This window comes from Ptychodera flava, assembly GCF_041260155.1.
Source record: "Ptychodera flava strain L36383 chromosome 23 unlocalized genomic scaffold, AS_Pfla_20210202 Scaffold_23__1_contigs__length_28996876_pilon, whole genome shotgun sequence".
NCBI lineage: Eukaryota > Metazoa > Hemichordata > Enteropneusta > Ptychoderidae > Ptychodera > Ptychodera flava.
Window position 1 is genome coordinate 4726692 of NW_027248277.1, and position 25687 is coordinate 4752378.

The 25687-nt window shown below is 38.8% G+C and overlaps 1 protein-coding gene across 1 annotated transcript in view; it reads left to right on the plus strand.

Moving 5' to 3' along the window:
• LOC139124029 (origin recognition complex subunit 4-like) overlaps nt 1-25687 on the plus strand; it is a 43092-nt gene that overhangs the window by 10190 nt on the left and 7215 nt on the right. The window contains exon 4 of the mRNA XM_070690165.1: nt 11399-11447. Within this exon, the coding sequence (XP_070546266.1) occupies nt 11399-11447 (49 nt within the window). The remainder of the gene's footprint in view (nt 1-11398; nt 11448-25687) is intronic.

A 25687-nucleotide genomic window follows, 5' to 3' on the forward strand; every position in this document is an offset into this window, starting at 1 on the left:
ACTCTTCATATTTGGTATGATGGGACACCTTATGACGCCACATATTGTACCTCATTAATTATGTGCATATCTAATTTTGAGCGAGCCAATAGAGCTAGAGGTCTGATTTTTACCTTCTCGTGTCTATTTATAGACAGAGAAGGTATTAGAGTTGAAAACCAATATGCTGCTGTCAAGAACTTCCGTCTGTCAAGACTTCCGTCTGTCAAGATCCGTTGACGTCATGCCATTGTGATGGGTCATATCATAAACTGGTGGGGGTGTTCATGGCTCAGGTTGAGGTGTGGGAGAACGATTTTGAGCTATGACAAAAATCAAAAGGGACTTAGCGGCATAGCCACAGTGTTAAGCCTTTCTCCAAGGTTTCTTAGTTGACTACAATCTATTACAGACTACTGAGCTGACGTTAGGGGTACTCACTTTGTGTTTGCTCACTCTGTGAGCGCTAGTGTTTGGTACTGAGTTGCGTGGATATCTTCTCATGGCCTCACGTGATCTGGGCCTGTTGCATAATCTGCAGAGATGATCATATGCCTCCGAGTCTGAAAACTGTCATTGTGTAAGCCTGTCGGCATTTTCCTTGCATTTTTTCTCATTTAATTTTGCAAAATATCGGCGAGTACCTCAATATTTCAAGATAACCCTTTCTTCCCAATCGTTCCTGGAGTTTCAGAGTCATATGAACGAAAATGAGTGAAAGTTTTAGACAGGAAAATCGGACGTCGGCCATGTTCAATGTTCACAGTACAATCAGAAGTTTACGCGGAGGAATTAACCAACAAACACAGGAGTGTTCATGATGCCCGCCCTCTAGAGGCAGACCCTCCTATATGAAGTACCACATTTGATGCTTGTGGAAAGCTTGACCACACAATGGAGCATTTAAACTTTTAGAAAATGACAAACTGAATAAGAAGGTATTCAGAAAATGTCAAATACTGAGGAAAAATGCGCAAATATTCAAAATAAACAGGTTAACTGATTGGTCAGCTATAAAAAACAATGAAAATGTTTATGATCAAAAGTTTTGAGATGCGCACATTTTAACAAATACAGAAATTATTAACATTATAAATATAAGAACCAAACTATTTTTTCAGGGATGGGACAGGTTGGAAATGAGGGGTGAGAGACAAAGGCACTCCTATTGCTGCATGTGGATGCAGCCACACCATTTCATTTACAGCATACTTATTCACTGTGTTGTTCCATATTGTACTGACTGTCATACAAGGATAACATAAGCAAATCAAATCAAATTAGAAAAGGATCAATGCTGTTGTGTGGATTTTGCTGAACATGGCTGATATTTCGCCCTATATATTTGGTATCCAGCAAAGGCATATTTTGATGTAAAGTCAAAATTAACACTACCTTGCTGACAATATATTTTACCGTTTCTGCATGAATTTTTCTTTTTTAAATTATAGTATATTAGTACTTCAAACAGATTAACAGTTATCGTGATGTCAACCCATCATTTTACATCACAAAGACTGTAATTCTGCCATTTTTTTTGTTTTTCAGTCATTTTATAGATTTTGCACTGCACAAGATGATTGAACAAATTGCAATGTTTGAATTTGTAAACTCAAAGAATAAAAATCCTTTGGTCACAAATTAAATTATTTTTTGAAAAGAAATTTACTCTTAAACACTTTTAGCATATATTCTTTACACGGTCATGTATTTCAAGGAAAATATGCCTATTAAAAACAGTAATTTCTTCACTTTCAATTTTTTTTCAATACTATGACAATTATCAGCCATGAGGTTATACAAACACAAGACCAGATAAGCGTTTTTCATCATTTCCACAGGACTCTTTGGAAAATCCATTAAAAACAGTTAAAAGTGACTGGAAATGATCACTTGGTATACATTTAATTTACAGATGCCAGGTTGTGTATTTCACATGCACTCAGGAAGTGCGTCATTACTATTTTGGACTGTTAATTCTTATTTCTGAATTGTTTTTTTTTTTTCCACATTGAACTATCTTTAGGCAGTTTATACTGTAGCTTAGAATTTTTTTGATTGATGTATTTAATCATCTTTTGGGTTCTTTGGGTCCATATCCCACCTCATGCCCCTACATCATCAACTATTTACCAACAACTCCATGCCAACAACCAATTACCTGACCTGGCCACACATTAGAGAAGGTACAGCGTCATTGACGGTATTTTTGGTATATAGGGATAACTTAGCAATACAATTTTTTTGACAAAATGTCACGTGACCTCGGTGACCTTTGACCTCAAATATACATATTTGTCCATAACTCAGTAACCACAAGTGCTACACCCTTCATATTTGGTATGATGGGACACCTTATGACGCCACATATTGTACCTCATTAATTATGCACATATCTAATTTTGAGCGAGCCAATAGAGCTAGAGGTCTGATTTGTGGTATATAGGGATAACTTAGCAATACAATTTTTTTGACAAAATGTCACGTGACCTCGGTGACCTTTGACCTCAAATATACATATTTGTCCATAACTCAGTAACCACAAGTGCTACACCCTTCATATTTGGTATGATGGGACACCTTATAACGCCACATATTGTACCTCATTAATTATGCACATATCTAATTTTGAGCGAGCCAATAGAGCTAGAGGTCTGATTTTTGGTATATAGGGATAACTTAGCAATACAATTATTTTGACAAAATGTCACGTGACCTCGGTGACCTTTGACCTCAAATATACATATTTGTCCAAAACTCAGTAACCACAAGTGCTACACCCTTCATATTTGGTATGATGGGACATCTTATGACCCACATATTGTTCCTCATTAATTATGCACATATCTAATTTTGAGCGAGCTAATAGAGCAAGAGGTCTGATTTTGGTATGTAGGGATAACTTAGCAATACAATTTTTTTTGAAAAAATGTCACGTGACCTCAATGACCTTTGACCTCAAATATACATATTTGTCCATAACTCAGGAACCACAAGTGTTACGCCCTTCATATTTGGTATGATGGGACACCTTATGACGCCACATATTGTACCTCATTAATTATGTGCATATCTAATTTGAGCAAGCCAATAGAGGTAAATGTATGATTTTTAGTATATAGGGACAGACTATAGGATAGAAATTTTTGGACAAAATGTCATGTGACCTCGATAACCTTTTACGTAAAATACACGATTATGTCAATAAATAAGTAACCACAAGTGCTATGTCCTTTATATTTAGTAGGATGGGAGACCTTATGACAACACATGCTTTACCTCGTTAATTATGCCCATATATAATTGTGGGCAAGCCAATAGAGCTAGAGGTCTGAATTTTGGCATATATGGATTAATTAGCAATACAATGGGGTTTTTTTTCAAAATGTCATGTGACCTTGATGACCTTTGACCTTGAATATGCATATATATGCATAACTTCATAGATCTGAACATATACACTCCAGTGATACTTCTTAATGACCTCATTTCCCTGCCCCATCAAGACTAATACTCCTATTACAAGTGGGGACTATGTCAATGTCAATGACTTGTTACTTCTATACAGAATATTATCTCACATAGTGAGTGTCTGAATATTATTCTGAATTGTATTCCAAAGCACATTCTGAAAGGACTCTTCTGGAATATACAGAATATTATCTCACATAGTGAGGTCTGAATGTTATTCTGAATTGTATTCCTAAGCACATTCTGAAAGTAACTCTTCTGAAAATTTCACATTCTTTGCCACTGCACCATCTCCCTAATACATACTGGTGACCCACGGTGTCCACTCAAGTCTCACTTTGATTTTGTCTGTTTCAAGACCTCTCCTCAGAGTTACTGGCTATGAATTTCCAGTGTGAAAATTTACAAATGTAATGGGGTAAATACGAGACCATTACCAGAGACAATTTGAGTAGACCCTACGTCATACAAACTATTACAATACTCAAGTTTACATCCGCTAATGAAATTGCGTGGCTTCGTTGTCCGTCGGCCTCTCAATCGACAAGATTGAGAGTATGTTGATTTATTTACGTAGTAAATCCTTGCGCGTGAAAGTTAACGATCAAATATTTTCTCCTGATGACTATCATAGTATCTATTCTGATATCCCTCACAGTAGTCAGAGTTTTGTCGAAACCCACGCCGGCCAAGTGGGTAGGCTCACTACATGCATGTTATATCCATATTCAAAACATGGTTTACCGCCGCACGTACGTGCAAGATACCGCGAAAGTATATAGTCAAGCCTAGCTAAATTTTGTGATTGCCCTAAACATTAAAAAATGTTGGTCTTGGTAAATGATTTTGAAGGATCGGAATACCGATATTTGCTTTTGAGGAAAGATTTCGGATGTCGGAAAATATTTATCAAACTTCAATACTCGGGCCTTCGAAACAACCACAGTACACAGCATGTACAACATACTAAGTATACATTTCATAGAACGGCGGCTTGGTGCAAACAAATTCAGTGGCAGTCAAAAGTCACTAAAAATTATGTCAACCCCCACAATTTTTTTTTGTGCTGAGTAAATGATTCTTACTCATTGTAAAGAGTGTTCAAGATCTGCAAAAGGGAAAACAAATCAAAATCCAGTCTCTATAAATACACGTAATGCTATGGCACTTTGCTCAGATGTGGCATGAAATCTACAATGAATGCTATACCATTGACAGATTGAACCCCCGATCACTGAAATTCCTCAGGAAAATAAAATGATTTACAAATATGAACATTACTTTTATATCCAGAGTTAGTGTAAGCCTTTCGGGGTCTTTTTTGGACCCATAAATCCAACGTGGCTGTTGACTTTCGTAGCCATATCGATCGTGTACATCCGAAAACCAATCAGAACACATAAAGCTTTTTGACATTACCGATTTAAACCCATCAGAAATCGGCTACCAACGAGCCTTAGGGGCTGCGCCTCTGTAGCACAGCACAGCCAACGGTAAAATTGGGACAGGAAAGAATTCATAACGTGTGTAAAGATCATTATTGCAGGCCTTGAATAGGGAAAACAAGCGGCGGCAAGACCTGTGTCAGACGGCGATTTGCCGCCGGTGACCGGCTATAATTGACAGCCCAGGTATAGTGGTACCAGTATACGGTACATGTACAGTGGTATTGGTATTGTATAGTGGTACCAGTATACATGGACAGTGGTACTGGTATTGTATAGTGGTACCAGTATACATGTACAGCGGTACTGGTATTGTATAGTGGTACCAGTATACATGGACAGTGGTCCTGGTATTGTATAGTGGTACCAATATACATGTACCGTGGTACTGGTATTGTACGGTGGTACCAATATACATGTACAGTGGTACTGATATTGTATAGTGGTACCTGTATACATGTACAGTGGTACTGGTATTGTATAGTGGTACCAGTATACATGTACGGTGGTACTGGTATTGTATAGTGGTACCAGTATACATGTCAGTGGTACTGGTATTGTATAGTGGTACAGTATACATGTACAGTGGTACTGGTATTGTATACCGGTACCAGTATACATGTACAGTGGTACTGGTATTGTATAGTGGTACCAGTATACATGTATGGTGGTACTTATATTGTATAGTGGTACCTGTATACATGTACAGTGGTACTGGTATTGTATGTTGGTACCTGTATACATGTATAGTGGTACTGGATTGTATAGTGGTACCAGTATACAAATGTGCATTTACAGTACTGTAGTTTAATTTAGACAACGTATACTGAATACAAGAAATGATCAAAGGCAGTGTGATCACGTGACATCTTCTGTAGAGAAACAGTATTTTATGTTATCTTGTTTGTCTAACTTCAGAGTGTTCCATATCCAGTACACATTTTTCACCTCTTTCTCCCCTCCCCTCCCACACACACGTACACAAACCCCCTCCCTTACGAAAAAATATGGCTTCTGGCACATAGTTGTGCATGCTAACCCACAATAGTTGTGGATACCAAGCTGCAACTGTTTGTGGCTTATAAGCAGGTTATTCATATTTTATCATGCAAAGATCTGTTCTGGCACAGTTTTGCGGCATACAGGCCGCTGTGATTGCAGACGATATGCCGCAAAAAAATGGGACGGGGCTTTTAGCGGCATAGAAGCCGCTGTGATTGCAGACAATGTGCCACAAAAAATGGTGGGGTAAAAGGTTTCATGGTAAAATGCTGCTATGCATGCTTCCTGTGCTACCCCCCCCCCTCCCCAACCATACCTGCATTTGTACCTACCAGTTTTATACTAGCCAGGAGATTACCATACACTTCACATCTTCATTTGTTTTAAGGGACAGTAGCTGTAACTTATGATGTTGTTCTTTTAACTTTTGTGTGTTGAGGTAACTTTTCACTTTACTCACTTGGCAAAATAGGCAAAAATCAAGACACATAACAGTATAAAAATACTGCATAAAAATTAAGTTACAGCTACGCAGCCTTTTAAACCGCCTACTCACAGATGCAAAAAAAAAAAAAAACTTACCACATATCTTCACGATAATACCCCATTGTTTATTTTGATATGTAAAATAATGATGTTGGTACACTACCGGTAGGCTGGACCACTAAGAAATTAAAATAAAATCAAAATTCAATAATCTAATGAGGTTCATGTGAAAAACATAACAGAACACGTCTAAAAGTCTGCATTTGATTTTTCACATTATCCAAAGTTGTTTTCGATGCCATCCTAATGTTTACGATCTTGTTCTGAAACTTCAGATTGAATGTTCCTGTTGATCCATTGGTCTGTTCAGCTTCATGGCCTTTGCCCATACACTGAGAATAAAAATGATAAATAACAGACAAGGATATTATTACAATGTGCAAAGTGAAATTGCTTGTATTTTGTCGACTACCCTTATTATATATTAATACAAAAATTCACGGAAAAGAGCATTCATGTGCTTGAAAGAAATTATAATAATTAATATTAAATAATTTACCTAATGATAAAAACTCATGACATATCTATACATTATGTTTATTGTGATTACTAAATCATTGCTTTTCAGCCTCATTTTCACTATTTACTTGTGACACACCACTCCAAACTACAACTATTGACCAGCGGTGATTGGGTTTCAGCACATCTCAAACAGAAGAAATGTAAATGGAAAACTGTCTCATAAATTGTTTTAAAACAAAAAGTATCCCTTTATTATAGCGCAGTGCACGGTTACAGGTTTGTTACTAAATATAGCTGTACGCGCACGATATCGGACACGCACCTTGAAATGCGGACAAATTTTATCAATGTTGCATACATTGCTGTTTTTGCAGCTTGTACTCTGAGTCGTGGATATGCCTATTGGTATTCATTGTTACACTAGCAGTTAGCCCACTGAGTTGTATTTCCGTCGTTCTTGCATTCGTAATTTTCAAAAGCGTATCTAAAAATGCGGACGATGCTGTGTGTTGGCCGCTACAGCTAACACACAGCATCGTACGCAGGGCTAGCGAGAGAGTTGCCGACATCGAGGCTTATTTACGAGAAGTGAATAAAAGACTGGCATTTTTGGAAGCGATCGAGTAGCTGAGGTAAGCAGGGATACGACTTGGGCCCAAGAAAGCTGAATTTCGGCAGTAATTTGGCTTTTTACGTCAAGTCCCAAAATGGATTTGAAGTCACCGACCCTACCTATGCTATGGGTATTTGCAGGGCTGTGGTGAGCGGGGCGATTAACTGTAGCGGAAACACACAGTATCGTACGCAGGGCTACCAACCTCCATGATTAACTACCAGTATATTATTTTTGCCAATACCGTACGTTCATTTTGCATACTTGAACAGGGTTCGCCAAGAACAACATCAATATAGCACGACCAAAGACAGTGAAAACTGCGAAAATTATAGAGACAACTCGTGGTATTGAAAATTACTTACCAAATTTTTAAACGATCTGTAGCTCTTCGATCAAACTATGGGTGTGTCCGTGACCGTTGTTCTTCGGGACGATATCGCGGTCTCAGAATCGGTCATCCAAGGGCCATCAACGCATTGCAAACGCTGTTTGTTGGTTTTAAATTCATAGCTAACCTTTACGTACCCTGAATGATAATGTCCTACGGTAATTTTACGCTAAACTGTACAAAAATCAGAGCGAAAAAACGGCGACGATATACTCCTCGCTCAAACGTCCTAACGGCCTACCAGTGCATATCAGATTTAATTTGCCGCTCAGGATTTGACCCATGACCTTTTGGCAATCTGACCAATCATAAAGAAATCTTCACATGATCTACAACAATCTGACCAATCATAAAGAAGTCTTCACATGATATATGACATCATCAGGCGTGATTCTAGAGTTCCGGGTTCAAAGTCTGTTCTGACCCACATGACCCATGCATTGTCTCCCTGCTTCAGCAAGCAGCTTGATCGAGCTCGAGCTCAGCTGCATGCGAGCTTGCGTTTGAAAACCAAAACGACACAAATACATGGGAATATAAACCTTTCCAGATCAACACAAAACTCTACAAAAACGGCTCCAACATAGCAGTCTCGTGACTTACAAACTTTGCCCGACGATGACTTTCATCGCGCACGTCCGTATTTTGAAGCCCAGCGTGATCAATGTTGAAACTATGCGTACATTATTATACGCTGGGAAAGCTTTACCGTACGTACCTCCATGCCGTACGTACGCTTTCAAGACCTACTCCGTACTTGCAGTTCATTTAAAACCTGCGTGTGGAAAGGGCGTAAGAAAACAAAAGAACAAGATATACGTTATTTTTGAGTTGCAGTTCTTTGAAAGACTAGTCTTTTCAAGGGAGATATGCACGTGAAATAAGTTCATCATACGTCGATATTAGCCCTGCGTACGATGCTGTGTGTTCCGCTACAGCTAATCGCCCTGCTCACCACAATTAGCTGTAGCGGAACACACAGCATCGTACGCAGGGCTAACGTCGATATATGGTTCGCCAGAGTTAATATTTTGCAAAGGCTTTTTTTCTGTAGAAACAGTTAAGCTGTCAGTGAGAACCAATCATTTGCAAAACGTACATAAAAAGTCAGTGATTGATTATTGCACCGATCAAAGTCAAATAGTACCGTAAATTCCCAATTGAGGCCGCACCTCTAATTGAAGCCGCACCCTGACTTTGAAACATTGTCTTGGCTCATTGTTTGCCCATTTGGGGTTTTTGAATTGTACCATATTAGAAGCCGCACCCCTTTTCTGAGCCCATCATGAAACAATGCATGCTGAAATTCACACCAGCTGGCCTGCAACGCGTCATTGACTTGTGCTAATGATTGACAGGTGTCTTTCTTACAGAAAAAATACACAATAAAAAGTTCCTTTTAACACTTCTACCATTGTGCATTTTGTCGTTGATAGTAACAAAAGTACAAACAATGCCCCATGTATCAGTAGGTTTGTGTGTATGTTCGAACACGGCCGAAGTTTTTGTCAGTGTGGTAAACACCGCCATAGTCAATACCTGATGCAACAATTTTGAAGCAACGGTGTTTGTGTACAAGTTAAAATAGTTGAGAGATTGAGATACCATGTTTCAAATACGTAGTTTTCATTCAATACCCACGTACCCTTACCGATGCCTGACATAAAACAACACCACCTGCATCATATTGACATAATGAACTGCCTATGTATTGTACTGTGGCTCCTGAATGACCATGGTGGGTGCGTATCAGCTTGTACACGTTCCGTTTTTGATCATGAGAAAATAAAATTTGACCGCAAAACAGTTCACAAAAACATGCCAGTAAAGTTACCGAAGGTCATTCACTTGCCTTTATTGCACTATCCGAGTACGAGCCACCGGTTTGGCAACACAAGATGGCTGTAAATCAAGGGGACCCATCTGCAGTGGACGCTTAATTTATGCTAATTTTATGCACGATTTTTTTCAACACCATTTGATCTTCTATCGCTTTCAAAATCGACTTACACGTCCAAAGAAATTGATTGTACAATCTCTGAATACAGAAGTGACATTTTTGTGAAATTTCAGCGTCCAAAAACCCCTTGAAACCACTTGAAACAAATTATCATGCATGCTGGTGGGCAACATGGCCGACCTTAGTGAGACTATTCTATTTAGAGGACGGGGGTGACCATGGGTCAGAGAATCAAGAAAGTACTGGAAAACGTGTCATTTTCCTTACGATGCTGTCAAGGGAACTCCAGTTTCCCATTGTTTCAACATCTTTTAATAGTTTCCTTATTATCTAAAAGGAATTTTACCAAGTTTAACGACCAAATACACTCTCCTAACGTTTCTATATTGGAGTTACACTTGGGTAGGAACTTTTATGCGGGTAATTTATTCACGCAGAATTCATTGGTACTAATTTGCATAACAATGGTGATTGCCCCTGCAATGCTTGGTGAGCATTGAGAAAAATATCGAAACACAGGAAATGTACATAATTGAAGCCGCACCATGACTTTAGTGCATGGTCCCAGGGGTCCCTCAAAAATGTTTCTAATACAAGGCGCGGCTTCAATTGGGAATTTTACGGTAGTTTTTCACACAATTTGTTGAAAATCAAAGGTTTCCTGCTGTGCCAGCTGTAGTGTCACTGTCAATGGATATCTCGATCTAAGAATGCGTGATCAAGTGGAGTGTCAACTCAATGTTGTGGCTTATAGTGAGCAATATCTTGCTCAAACTGTGTTTATTTAAATATTTTAGCATATCTGCCACAAAAGATTTGACTAATTGTCTTTATGTGCCTGTTAAGTGCCTCTAGTGGCACATATCGGCACATAATGAAAAAAAGTTCTGGCAGCCTTTTTTGTGTGTAGCTTATAAGCCGCAAGACAGTAGGACATATGCCACAAAAAAAAAATTTCGTAAGGGGGGGGGGCTGCCACCTGCATACTTGTTATGTACAGTCAAACCTGTCATAGTGGTCACCCTTACAGAGCGGTCACCTCTCTATAGTGGTCACTTTGTGGCAGTCCCGTGGCATTTTACATGTTAAAGGCCCTCTACAGAACAGCCACCTCTCTTATGTGGTCAGTGGTCACATGGAATTGCTCCATTTTGGTACAAAACCTGTATATAGGCCCTAATGGTCAATATATCTGACGCATAATGACCTCTATCAAAAAATGCTCAGACTGGAAAACACGAAATAAGTCTACTTTTACTGATTTTACATCTGCATTACAAGTTTTCAGAAACTAAATAGCTGTTCTATGTTTTTTAACAGATTTATGTTATGGACTTTTATAATTGCTTTTATCTTTCCCTAAATTCACCACTTAGTGCACCACCTACACCGAAAGTAATGCTACACCCACCCTCTATAGAAAGGCCACCTCCATATAGTGGTCACTTTTTCTTGGTCCATTGAGTGACCACTATACACAGGTTTGACTGTACATCGTTTCTGAAATCTTTCATTTTTTAATTTCACAGGGCTCATTTGCAGAAACACTGGCGTTTCTTCTGGAGGCATTGAAAAGTGGTAAGTAGTTGTTGTCTCTTTGTGATTTCTGATAATCACCTCTCCTTCAGTCGAGTACAGATTTGACCATATAAATCTCTCATGGACCTGAAAAGGGAAACTAAAATTCAAGTTTGTTACTGTGCCCGGCAATAGTTTGTTTCTAGCTCAGCGCCAGTGTAGGATTCAATATGTAAGATTCTGCTTTGATGCTTGACACAATCAACAGTGATTTCTGCATATTCTAAGTTGGTATGAATATTCATGAGTACAGCACCACAACTCAAAAACAGACACATCTGTAAGTGTAAATGTCACAGACCAGTTTTTCCCTGACTTCATATTTACTGTGTCTTCCTAGGTAATTTGTTGAAATTGTGGTGCAATTTGTTCATTAGCTCCTCAGTTTTGTATACTGAGGAGCTATTAGAATTGAAAACTAGAAATGGCGGCGTCAACTTTTACTTCCTTCTGTCAAGACTTCCTTCTGTCAAGATTTGGACAACTAGCTTCCGTAGATGAGTATCTGCGATTTTTACAACATTAACACAGCGGGGTTTGATGTGGTCTTGGTTACATCTTTAATCAGCTACATGCTCTCAGTTACACAATACACCAGGGCCACTCCATGAATGTCAGACAGAGAAACATAAACCAATCACCACACTTTGCAATGTCATGTATCATTCATTAGTCCCCACGGACACCGTCCGGGGGGACTTATAGGTTTGGTCATGTCCGTGCGTGCGTGCGTGCGTGCGTGCGTGCGTCCGTGCGTGCGTGCGTCCGTCCGTCCGTTCACGCAGATATCTCAGACATGCCCAGGTCAATTTCTTTCAAACTTTGCACAAGGATAGTACCCTACCCCATACAGATGCACGTCGATTTGTTTCACAATGCGATCAAATTTGGCCGTGTTAGATGACTTTTTAGTTTTCACCTCCATAGACTCCCATGTATAAGGCAGTCTCCATAGACTCCCATGTATAAGGCAGTCCATAGACTCCCATGTATAAGGCAGTCTCCATAGACTCCCATGTATAAGGCCAAGAAAAATAAAAATTTAGTTTCTCATCGTATTCATATTGCAAAAAGGATGCAGTGACACAGTTTTTAGTCCCCACGGATGAAGTCCAGGGGGCTTATAGATTGGGTCATGTCCATCCATGAGTCCATCCGTGAGTCCATCCGTTCACGCAGATATCTCAGATATTTTGACAAAATGTCACATGACCTTGGTGACCTTTGACCTCAAATATATATATATGTCCATAACTCGGTAACCACAAGTGCTACACCCTTCATATATGGTATGATGGGACAGCTTATGACGCCACATATTGTACCTCATTAATTATGTGCATATCTAATTTTGAGCGAGCCAATAGAGCTAGAGTTCTGATTTTTGGTATATAGGGATAACTTAGCAATACTTTTTTTCAAAATGTCACGTGACCTCGGTGACCTTTGACCTCAAATATACATATTTGTCCATAACTCAGTAACCACAAGTGGTACACCCTTCATGTATGGTATGATGGGACAGCTTATGACGACACGTATTGTATCTCATTAATTATGTGCATATCTAATTTTGAGCAAGCCAATAGAGCTAGAGGTCTGATTTTTGGTATATAGGGATAACTCAGCAATACAATTTTTTTTGACAAAATGTCACGTGACCTCGGTGACCTTTGACCTCAAATATACATATTTGTCCATAACTCAGTAACCACAAGTGCTACTACCTGCATGTATGGTATGATGGAACACTTTATGACGCCACATATTGTACCTCATTAATTATGCACATATCTAATTTTGAGCGAGCCAATAGAGCTAGAGGTCTGATTTTTGGTATATAGGGATAACTTAGCAATACAATTTTTTTGACAAAATGTCACGTGACCTCGGTGACCTTTGACCTCAAATATACATATTTGTCCATAACTCAGTAACCACAAGTGCTACTACCTGCATGTATGGTATGATGGGACACTTTATGACGCCACATATTGTACCTCATTAATTATGCGTATATCTAATTTTGAGCGAGCCAATAGAGCTAGAGGTCTGATTTTTGGTATATAGGGATAACTTAGCAATACAATTTTTTTGACAAAATGTCACGTGACCTCAGTGACCTTTGACCTCAAATATACATATTTGTCCATAACTCAGTAACCACAAGTGCTACTACCTTCATGTATGGTATGATGGGACACTTTATGACGCCACATATTGTACCTCATTAATTATGTGCATATCTAATTTTGAGCAAGCCAATAGAGCTGGATGTCTGATTTTTGGTATATAGGGATAACTATAGGAGAGAAATTTTCTGACCAAATGTCATGTGACCTCGATAACCTTTTACCTAAAATATATGTTTATGTCAATAAATAAGTAACCACAAGTGCTATGTCCTTTGTATTTAGTAGGATGGGAGACCTTATGACAACACACGCTTTACCTCATTAATTATGCACACATCTAGTTCTGGGCAAGGGAATAGAGCCAGAGGTCTGATTTTTGGCATATAGGGATTAATTAGCAATACAATTTTTTTTCAAAATGTCACGTGACCTTATGACCTTGATTATACATATATATATGCATAACTCAGTAACCACAAGTTCTATACCCTCCAATTCTGATAGGATATTAGACCTTAAGATGTCACATCTTGTACCTCATTATTATGCGCATATGTATTTCTTGGCTGGCCAATACAGCTAGAGGTCTGATCTTTTTTCCCCATTTAGAACCATAACTTAGACATACCTCATGTGTTTCAAATTGGGAACAACGACATAGACCTATGTGCCCATAGATCTCAACATATACACTCCAGTGATACTTCTTAATGACCACATTTCCCTGCCCCATCAAGACTAATACTCCTATTACAAGTGGGGACTATGTCATTGTCAATGACTTGTTTTTATTTGTGATGAACAAGTGAGCGTGAAAGTTCAGGTAGCTTTGGGAATTGACCGGCTAGAACCAGCATCATATAAACTTACATGTTCAAAATACATTTGTAAATGTATTCGTGGAGTTCCTGATTGGACTCAATGGTGCACTGCAAGAACCTTTTCAACATAACGATTCTAATAAAAAATAAAAGAGACAGTTTGTCACAAGGCATCCTTTTCACTGAAACACTTGCAAACATGATCAGTGTTTTTGCTAAGGCTGGGGAACATAGGTAAATGGCTGGGGAACATAGGTAACACGTTGACACCCCACCCCAATCCAGCTTGAGCAAAAAATCAATGACATCATTATTAATAAAATGCATGAATTCATTTATTATGCATAACACACTCCAACACATTGAAACGACAGCCAACTTATCCTTTTGATTCATGGAAATTATGGGATGGATTAAACTTTAATTTTTTCCATCAAACTGTAGTCAGTCAGTTTTTTTTATTTATTTGTTTACTGTTCTTTCTTATCTGCAACACTGTCCTCGTCTGCATCCTGTTCATCATTGTAGCACACAAGTTTCATGAGTTCTCGATGCTTAGACTGTCAACGAGTTCTGATAAACTTTGCATTGTACTGTCGTGAATGTCCTCACGGTGTGCAGTTCCAAACACGTTAAGTCTTGGTTTATTTCGCCATGCTGTAACACAATCAGTGATATCCTCATCATCAGCACCATGATTAAGTTCGATAGTCATGATTGCCTGAAGCGATTTTATTCGTTTTAAGCAGGAAACTCCTCGCTCAGGCCATGCGTTAGACATAGGAATGAGAAGTGCAAGTTCGGCAAGATTACACAAATTTGGATACTCATCCCCGAGCACGTTTCTCTGTTGCACGACAACTTCGCAAACCCCTCCAGCAGTAGTCTTTGTAGACATAGGCGGTGATTCAAATTTGTATCGGAAATTTGCACCATTCGTTTTGAGTTTTCTCTTCGTCGAGTTCATAGTGTGTACATAACAGGGAGATCTCGTCTTTCCCGTACTGTTTGTCGTTCACACCTGGGAAACGACACGGATCAAACAGTTCAAATGCTTCGAGGAACGGCGTCGAAGCAAGGCGGGACTCTAGATTCTCACACAATTCTGCATCATTCTTGTCGGTAAATTTTATTTCTCCATCGCTGAATCGGCCGCTTCCCTCAAACTCCGCGTGAAGTTCGTGCGTCGGTTCACGAGTTTGCTTGAGTGTGGTCAATTTATCGATCGCCGCACGTGTGAGGGGTTTGACCTCGCTGAACACTAACACGTCCTTCTGCCAAAGTCTCGCCAGTTTTCCGATGATCGGCAGTACAGTCTGCAAGATGTAAACGGTGCCGATAAACATATATTTCCGACAGAAAGTGTATAATCCCGCGGCGGTAGCATCTGGAACCCTAGCTTCTTCGGTGAAATAATGCAGCGCTTGAAGGAGAACTTCGTATCCGTGATAGATTGCGTCGTTGGCTCGTTCGTGCGAAGTCCATCGGGTGGCGGCGGGTCGAACGAATTTCTTTCGCCTGTCGGAGGAAAACGTTGCCTCATACTGATCAGATATTTGCTCTAACTTTCTGGTCTTTTCGGGTGAATATTCAAACAGCTTGTTTATTTGTTGCACCGTTCCTTCATAGCGTTTTAACCATTGCAACGATTTCACTGTGTCGCCGACTGAAAGCGCGAGTCTGTGATTAACGCACCAGATTCCCACGACGTGAGGATTTTCTTTCTTCATTTGAGCAACGAACCCCGACTTCTTACCAGTCATGTTTGCTGCACCGTCAGATCCACAAACTGTAGTTGGGTCAGGTCAATGTTATCCCGCTGAAACTTATTTTCACAAGATCGGCCAAATTTGCACCCGTAGCGCTTTCCTTCAGACGCTCGACGCGATAGAACTGAGTTTTGATACGACCTTCATGTAAATATCTCAAGTACATGATGACTTGCTGATATACTGTAATATCTGTCACTTCATCTATCAACAATGCAAAGTTACTCGATCCGATCTGCTCTATCAATTTTGAAACCAAAACATCACCTGTGATGGTTATCATTTCTCTGACCGATGAGAAACTGGTATGCCCGAACTGACGCATGTGTAAAGGATCGTCTCCAATACGTGACACAAGTTCTATGAGCGACGAATATTTACTGACTGTCGATGTCTTCTTCGGCAATCCAACATGCGCACTTGAAGGCAGCAATGACGACTTCATGTTCAACACTTTTCCGTTTCTGAATTTCTTGCTCAAACTGTGAATACCGTTGCAGACACTCCCTTTCCTTCGCCAACAGATGCATTTCAGATTTGCCGTGGTTACTGACAACATTTCGGCGGTAGCGAATGCTACATTCTCGGCTCCAGACGTATGAACCCTGTTGAGATGTATCATGTTTGCGGCATAAGTAACAATACATGCCCCGCTTTTCATCATCATATCGTAGCCAGAAAAGATCGACCACTTCGTCATAACAAAGTGTTTTGTCCGTAAGCCAACAATTCTGGAAACAATGCACTTGTTTGCGTTTCTTTTGAGCCGGTGATCTGCGACCTACCCTACCTGCGATCTACTCTTCCACTCATGAATAATTAATTAGGTTTATGCAAAAATGTAGTTTTATGCAAATTTTCTGTGCGCCCGTGAAATACGGGTGAAAAGATCGCAGGTATATACTGCGATCTATGCTGACTTGCGATCTACGCTCCACGATTGCAGATTTTCAACCACATGTAGCCATACATTTGGTCCGTTTACGATGCATGATGTAATGGAGGCCCCCGATGGAGGCCTTCAGCTGATTTATATTTCATTTTCATGTTGTACTCAGCTTGCGCGAGCGCAGTTAGGAGCAAACTACAAATTCGGTAAACTTTGCGTGCTTTTCGCTAATCACTGTGTTCGCTGTAATCTGTTTGCAGCCAGTAATTTTGTTATGACGACTGCAAATCTTCGAAATGGGATATTTAAAAATTTCATCTAGCCACCACTTCCTTGCATTGTGTCATAAACTCTATACTAATGTCTGAGTAAAATAGAGGAAGGTTGCTCCACAATTCTCATAGTTAGTGTATTTTAATGTTTCATACATGTGGTATGGTCTGATTGTGTATTATTTCGGCATTATTAATATTCATGTTTTATCATGTGTATTGTTTACTATTTGGTGTAAGAAATTAGCCATGGTGAGATGGTTGTAATTAATTGCGATGTGAACGTAAGAAACTCATGATGGAATAAATAATGTCCTGACAAAGTTGAAGATGTAAACATAATCGACACATCCATCCTTTAATAAATCAAATAAATAAAATATTCATCCAATCGGCAGGCCTACAAGTATAGATCAAATTACTACAAGATAGAGTCGGGTAGATCGCATGGTTTTCTGTCAAACACACCTGCTACGCCACTCCAACAAATTACTTTACAGCACGCATATCTGTTCTTTCGGTTCACAGAAGAATTGCCACAAGCTATCAACTGCCACACTTCGATACGTACCGCGAATGTCGCAACATCTAACTTCAATAAATGAAGTCGGCCTATCCAAAGGCAGTGTCGGTCTGATCGCGGAACAATGATCATAATTTTAGACGCAGGTGACTGGAATCTATACTTCCCCCTGCGAGCTACGCTTCTAAAATATATTTTATTATTACCGTTCAATTGATAAATTTGATGTAATATTAAATCATACACAATACAATTATCCAGGACCGATATCGATGTCACACGCTTCGCAAGATACGATTCACTGGCATCATCACAATGGCAGCCGGTGGTGATCGCAGAGAGTATAGCTCAACTCTGCGATCTATACTTCCCTTGCGATCCCCCCCCCATCTATACGGTACTTCTCTCTGCCACCTACGCTTCTCAAACGTACTATATTATTACAGTTCAATTTATAAACTCAAGTTAATATTAAATCATACTAAAACAATTGTCCGGCATCGTTGATCGATGTTGATGGCACAAGCCTCGCAAAATACGATTCACTACCATCACCACAATAGCAGCCAGTGTTGATCGCAGGAAGTGTAGCTCGCAGATAACTCTGCGATCTATCCTTCCCTTGCGATCTATACTTCCCTTTACCTCTAGGCTTCTCCAACGTGTATTATTATTACAATTCAGTTAATAAATTAGATAGAATATTAAATCATACAAGAAAATTATCAGGGATCGATTATTGATGTCACAAGCCTCGCAAAATACGATTCACTACCATCACCACAACGGCAGCCAGTCTTGATCGCAGGAGGAAGTATAGCTCGCAGGAGGCTCTGCGATCTATCCTTCCCTTGCGATCTATACTTCCCTTTACCTCTAGGCTTCTCCAACGTATTTTATTATTACCGTTCAGTTTATATATTCGATTAACAATTATCCGAGATCGTTAATTATCAACAGTTGTAGCTCCTGCCCCATTACAAGGCCAACTTGTTCTACGAAATTTAATGGCATTCATACATTTTTAGACTTTTTCGAGATTAAAGACATAAAATATGACAAAACGGTTCTAGATTTTGTTTAATTATTACTAACATTAGAACCATTGGACGACATCAAAATGTTGGGAGTCGAAATATTTTCAGGTCCCCCCCCCATAGGCAGAGCAAAACTTTCAAGTCCCCCCCTCGACTACCCCAAAAATTTTCGAATCCCCCCTGAATTCCTCCAGCCCCCCCCCCTCACCACTTTTTTTGAACGCGGCCTTACTCAAGATTGCAGCGACTTTGTCTATAATTGAGTGTACAAAGGCTTTATCAAGCATTCTAACAAGCATTGGACAGTTTATTAGGCTTAAATATGGTGAATTTTGACGAAAAACCTCCCGGTGTCAATAGCCAACTTTTGTCTATTGACAGGCGCCTGTCAATAGCCGGATTCTGTCTATTGACAGGCGCCACGGCCTAAAATAATAGAATTCTTCTCCTTTCTAACATTGGAAAGGTTACTAAACATGGACAAGAAGTTCATCACATCCGTAAGCATAACCTCTCTGTGATTGAGTGATCGTAAAAACCACCTTACTCCCATTACATTTTCGCATTTTACAGACTCCATTTTGAAATAGGCAGTGTAGTCTGAATAGAACTCGCTGTCATGTATAAGTAGCAATATTTGCATAAATCTTATTAATTATTCATGAGTGGAAGAGTAGATCGCAGGTAAGGTAGGTCGCAGATCACCGGTTCGTCAGCAAAGCCTTCTGTAGAGGTCTGAGTTGCATCGCTGCCATTAGAAGGACCAATCTCACTGTGTCATGTTCACTTTCATCCAGAGACGACGTTGTAGGATTTTTGTCTGGATATGAAGCGTCGGTGACTACATTCACATCGTTTGGCTGTATTAATATTGGAGAACTCGCTGCATGTCCGACCTCGCTGTTGTGCACAGGCTGCTGCGGTGATATCGGTTTTGGCCGTGTACAATCGGCGGCATATTGAACTTTTCTGAAGAAATGCTGAATTGAATTTTGTCCTAATCCGTCTTTCGGTTGTAGTGTTTTTAAATAGTTGCGCGGCATGACGATGTATGCTGATTCGGTTCGGCTACTCTCTATCTCTGTACTCAATATTTTCCCGCCTCTTTCTCAAGCTCAGCCACATCAGCAAGACATGAAAGCCTGAAACCGTGGCAACAAAATTGCAACATTCGCGTGCAACAATGGTTGTACGTAAAGTGAGAGGACGCGAGGGACAGTGTTGCGATAAGGAAACCACGTTGAGATTCATACTTTATTACGATGCGTGAATATGAATGAAAGTATCAACATCAGAAACATGATTTCGCTTCGTGTTCACTGGGGAACCCCGGTAACATGACTGGGGAACCCCGGTAACATTTACCGGGGTACCGGCCTTAACAAAAACACTGATGATTATGATGTGTTCTATTACTTGTAGCTCATTTCATTTATACCATTTAGACAAATTTTTCACTATTATTTCTATTTTTAGCGCTAAGGTATTTTTAAAGTTGTAACAGCTCTAGTACTTTCTCTTTCGTTCTGTTTTGAGGTACCGGTATACTGTGATAAGAATGTTCCCTTACAGTATTTTATGATTCGATTCATCTGTAAGAACTAGGATTGCAATGATTAGACCGTTGTAAGCAACAGATAACTTATCATTGTGTCTCATTGCCAGAAATTCCCAAAATTGTTTAATATGTAGATTCACTGAGACTGGACAAGCAAATATTTCAAAACCTTCCTGAACTTTTTTCATTTGTTCATCACGAATAAAAAAGAAAGATACATGACATTGCAAAGTGTAGTGATTTTGTTTATGTTTCTGTGTCTGGAGTACAGTGGAAGTGGCCCTGGTGTGATGTGTAACTGAGAGGTGTAGCTGATTAAAGATATAAACAAGACCACATCAAGCCCAGCTGTTAATGTCGTAAAAATCGCTGATACACAATACCTTGGCTAATTAAGTTTTGCTGCTTGATCGGATTTCACTCTAACTGGCTGTCAACTTCAATGTGTTTTTGGTACATAGAGAAAACTATGGGAGCAAAGTTTTTTGACAAAATGTCACATGCCCAGCGGTAGAGTTGACTTTTCAGATCCTCAGATTCAGATCCTCAGATCCTCAGATTCAGATCCTCAGATCCTCAGATCTCAGACTTCAGATCGTATAACTTCAGATGCAGATTCGAATTTACAAGCCTTTTACAATACCCGTATTAACAGTATGATCGCAATATTTAAAACAATAATTTGAATATGACATGTACAAGGCAGTTATGAAAACAAAAAAGTCTACATAAACGTTTTTGCTCAACAAGTTTCAACGAACACAGGTCTACAATTACAGATTAGCTAACTTGCTTCTTCCGACCCCTGTGAATTCTGATTTAGCCCGGGGTCACTGGCCTCTAACATGGATTAGTTATATTCCCTCGCTGTAAATATTACGAACGATGGTAAAATACGGACTGTCGATAGCCAGCATTTACATGATCGTTGCGGTCTTGATCCTTCGCGGGTGTGTTTATCTCTATGAGGGAACGTTCACGTGATGACATAACAAGTGGAATCATTGCGCACCATGTCTTCGACAGATGAAGTTCTGATTCTGAGATCGAAGTTTTTAAGTTCAAGATTCAAGATAGAAATAAAATAATTTCTAAAGCCTTTTCAATCTAAATTATATTTTATTTATCAGTATATTACATCAAACTTTGAAAATTGTGAAATTTTAATTATGAATCTGCGTCTGAAGTTATAGGATCTGAGGTCTGAGATCTGAGGATCTGAATCTGAGGATCTGAAAAGTCAACTCTACCCATGCCCAGCCACTTCCTGTGTTAATTATGCACATAGCCAATTCTGGGCTTAATAATAGAGCAATAGTTCTGATTTTTGGTATGTAGGGATAACTATGGGATACAATTTTTTTGACAAAATATCATGTGACCTTGATGACCTTTGACCCCTAAGGGACGATTCAGAATTTACTTCCAGGGGGGGGGGGGTTGGAGGATTTTCAGGGGGGGCCACCCATTTTCCCAAGAAAATTTAGGGGGGGCCAGACAAAAATACCACAATCTTTTAGGGGGGGCCAAGGAAAAAAACATCAATTCAATATTTGCCCAGAATTTCTAATCTCTACAAAAGAGAACCATAGACGCTACCTGGGTGACAGATAAACTCAACATGTTTAGTTAAACTCCTTTAGCTGCCAAATTCGGTAATATTCACAGTGGTTTGTTTTATGCATCTATGCAGTATCTTGTTCTCCTCCCTGAAGCGTTATGAAATGTCCATTTAGCATGTCAATACAAACCATACAGTGAACAGTCAGGGTTGTTTTTGTTGAAAAGAGATCTCAGATCAAGTCCAGACTAGAATTCATTTATCAACAATAACAATGGTCATTTATGTTCACACTGGTATGTTGCTAAATACAGCATTGGGTGTTCTATGTAGTGATAGAATAACAAACAAATGCTGATACACAGAGATGAACATTGAACAAATGCTAAAAATTACAGCAAATGTCTTTTAAGGTTGGGTTTACCTTGTAGCTTGTAAAGCAGTTGAAAGTTGCATGATAAAGAAGTGTTAATTTATGCAAATGTATGCAAATCACCCGATTTCTTGGCTTCTTTTGCCTCCCAATTTCAAATTTCCAAAGAATTTAACTCCACTCCGGCTGGGTCAAATTTTCTGAAATTTCACATTATATTTTTTAAATGCTATATAACACAACAACTATCAATTGGTTTTGTTTGGCAATAAAACTCTTACATTTTTAATAAGAGGCATTTTGAATAAGAGGCATTTTAATTTTGCTGATCATGATTTTAATCAATTATTAGAGTGTCAGTCTTTAAACCCCTACAATTTTAAAATGAGGATGAATAATGCCAAATAAAATAGTTGTTTTTTTCTACATGAATACTCTCCTTTCAAGTGAAATATTACATTTCAGAAAATACTGTCTAGATTTTGACTTAAATAAATTTTTATCATTAATACAAAAAATGAGGTTTTTTACCCCAAATATACACCCACTTCATCCTTTGAGTAAACTACTGCTACTGCTACTCTTCTTTTCTGCTCCTTTTTTCCATGTTTCATTCTCATCAATTTTACCCTTTCTAAATTTTTTAAATGTTCTACATAACTTTTTACAGTGCTTACATCTACTATAAACTTTTTGAAAATAAATTTATGGCCGTCTCATCTTCAAGGTGCTTTTCAGCGAATAGTTTTTTAATGTTGAAAATAAAAATATTATGTATTACTGTCAAAAATATATGGTGAAAAATTTACAAAAGGGTTGATTTTCCAATAATCCTGTATGCGCATCCAGAAGATCATGTGGCACTGCGCCAATGCTATGGTGTCGGATTGTTGAAATATTGTGTACACAAGAAATTTGCTGTAGTCCAAGAAGTGATCTCAGTGTGTATGAGGCTAGGAGAAATGTGGATAGGCTTACACATTGTGTATTGATGCTAATACTTATGTGTCCCATTCATTCTGATATGTATAATCACAGTGGCGGCTGGCAGAAAAGGCAAAAAAAACAAATTAACATTTATTGTTTCGTGTCATCTGAAAACATGCGCATCATGACTATTTTAAAATTAAAGTTTGTTAAAAAATTTGAAATATGCATGCTCTGTCAATTTTGAAAAATACTGCTGACAAAATGTGAATTTTGACTTGCACAGGGTTGTCTGCATTTTAATATGAACATTGGATTGTGAATGGAATGAGCAGAATAAAATGTGAATTCATGTTTTGGATAAGGTGTTTTGTCCAAGAAATGTTCTAAAATATTCCTCAGCATTTTGCTTTCAGTGGCAGCTACTTGGTTTTATGATAACCAAATTTGAAAAAAAGAGAAAAATTAAAAACAAGTTGGCTTTCACCAATTTTAATTCCTAATGTGTAAAACTTTCACCGTGAGTCTGCAAATATTCAGCATCATCAAATGAAAATGTATGCTGAACGTGTGCATGTACATGTACATCTCACTTTCCAGAAATATCTGGATATCTGCAAATGATCACAGTACCATTAAACTTCAAGATATATATCACTTTGCCAATTATCCGCTCCCTGATTTTCTGTTCACCATTTCTAACTGACATCTTTGCTTGTCTTTGTGTGCATCATATGTATCAGTGAGACATAACGAAAAAAGTATTCATATTTAGTAATTAACTTTTCTTTAGAAATTTACAACCAGATATGTTTATTGCTACCCTTTCCAAAAGTGTGCCACTTGCAGTCCCTGCAAATCATTCTTTTTATAGTCACATAACCCTGAAATGATTTGTTATTTCATCGATTAATGTCCACTAGGCCCTACAGTTCCTGCAACTTGTTAGACTAGATATGTCTATAATGTACCGTATAAGCATGCATGTATATATTAGGGGGGGGGGGGCCATGGAAAAAAAACAGGAAAGATGAGGGGGGGCCATAGATTTTTTCTATAATTTACTAGGGGGGGGGGGGGGGGGGGCCATGGAAAAAAATCACCGAGAAAATAGAAAATCCTCCACCCTCCCCCTGGAAGTAAATTCTGAATCGTCCCTAATATACATATATGTCCATAACTCAGTAACCACAAGGGCTACACACTTCATATTTTGTATGATGGGAAACCTTATGACGCCACAACCTGTACCTCATTAATTATTTACATATCTAATTTTGGGCAAGCCAATAGAGCTGGAGGTCTGATTTTTGGTATATAGGGATAACTATGGGATACAATTTTTTTGACAAAATGTCACGTGACCTCAATTACCTTTGACCTCAAATATAGATATTTCTTCATAACTCAGTAATCACAAGGGCTACACCCTTCATATTTGGTATGATGGGACACCTAATGATGACGCATCCTGTACCTCATTAATTATGCATGTATCTAATTTTGGGCCAGTCAATAGAGCTGGAAGTCTGATTTTCGGTATACCGGTATAGGGATTACTATGAGATACAATTTTTTTGACAAAATATTATGTGACCTGGCTGACCTTTGAACCTAAATATACATATATGGCCATAACTCAATAACCACAAGTGCTACACCCTTCACATTTGGTATGATGGGAGACCGTATGGTGCCATATCCTGTACCTTATTAATTATGCACATATCTAATTCTGGGCAAGCCAATAGAGCTAGAGGTCTGATTTTTGGTATATAGGGATAACTATGGGATAATTTTTTTTGACAAAATGTCACATGACTTCGATGACCTTTGAGCTCGATTTCACAAATACTACTGTAGCCTTTCATCTTTTTTGCATATTTATTTCTCTATTGCGCCTGTGCAGACAGAAAGATGGTAAACATTTTGCAGAATTACTTAATCATCTCAGAGTTGGCCAATATACACAAGAAGATATAAACCTACTTCAGCAAAAGGCTGATGAATTTTCTGGTCAAGCAGATCAATGTGAAAATGCAATTCACTTGTATACTACAAATTTAAATGTTGAAAAACACAATGAAGCAATTTTCACTAGAGTGCTGACAGAGAAATTACGGTGGCTCTCCTGCATTCCAATGCATTAAATGGCGCTTACTCACTTTACTAGTCGCCTAATAATAAACCGCCACATACTCCCACAGGATAGATTGGTGTTAATGTATGCAACTTATTTTTATTTAATGCGCCAAATCATGCCGTATATACAATTAAATGTATCTAACACAAATCTTGTGTATCCCGTATCCCAAACCCCATGCCTCCAAGTCAATTACTGCTTACCAACAACCAACTACTTCAACTGGCCTCAC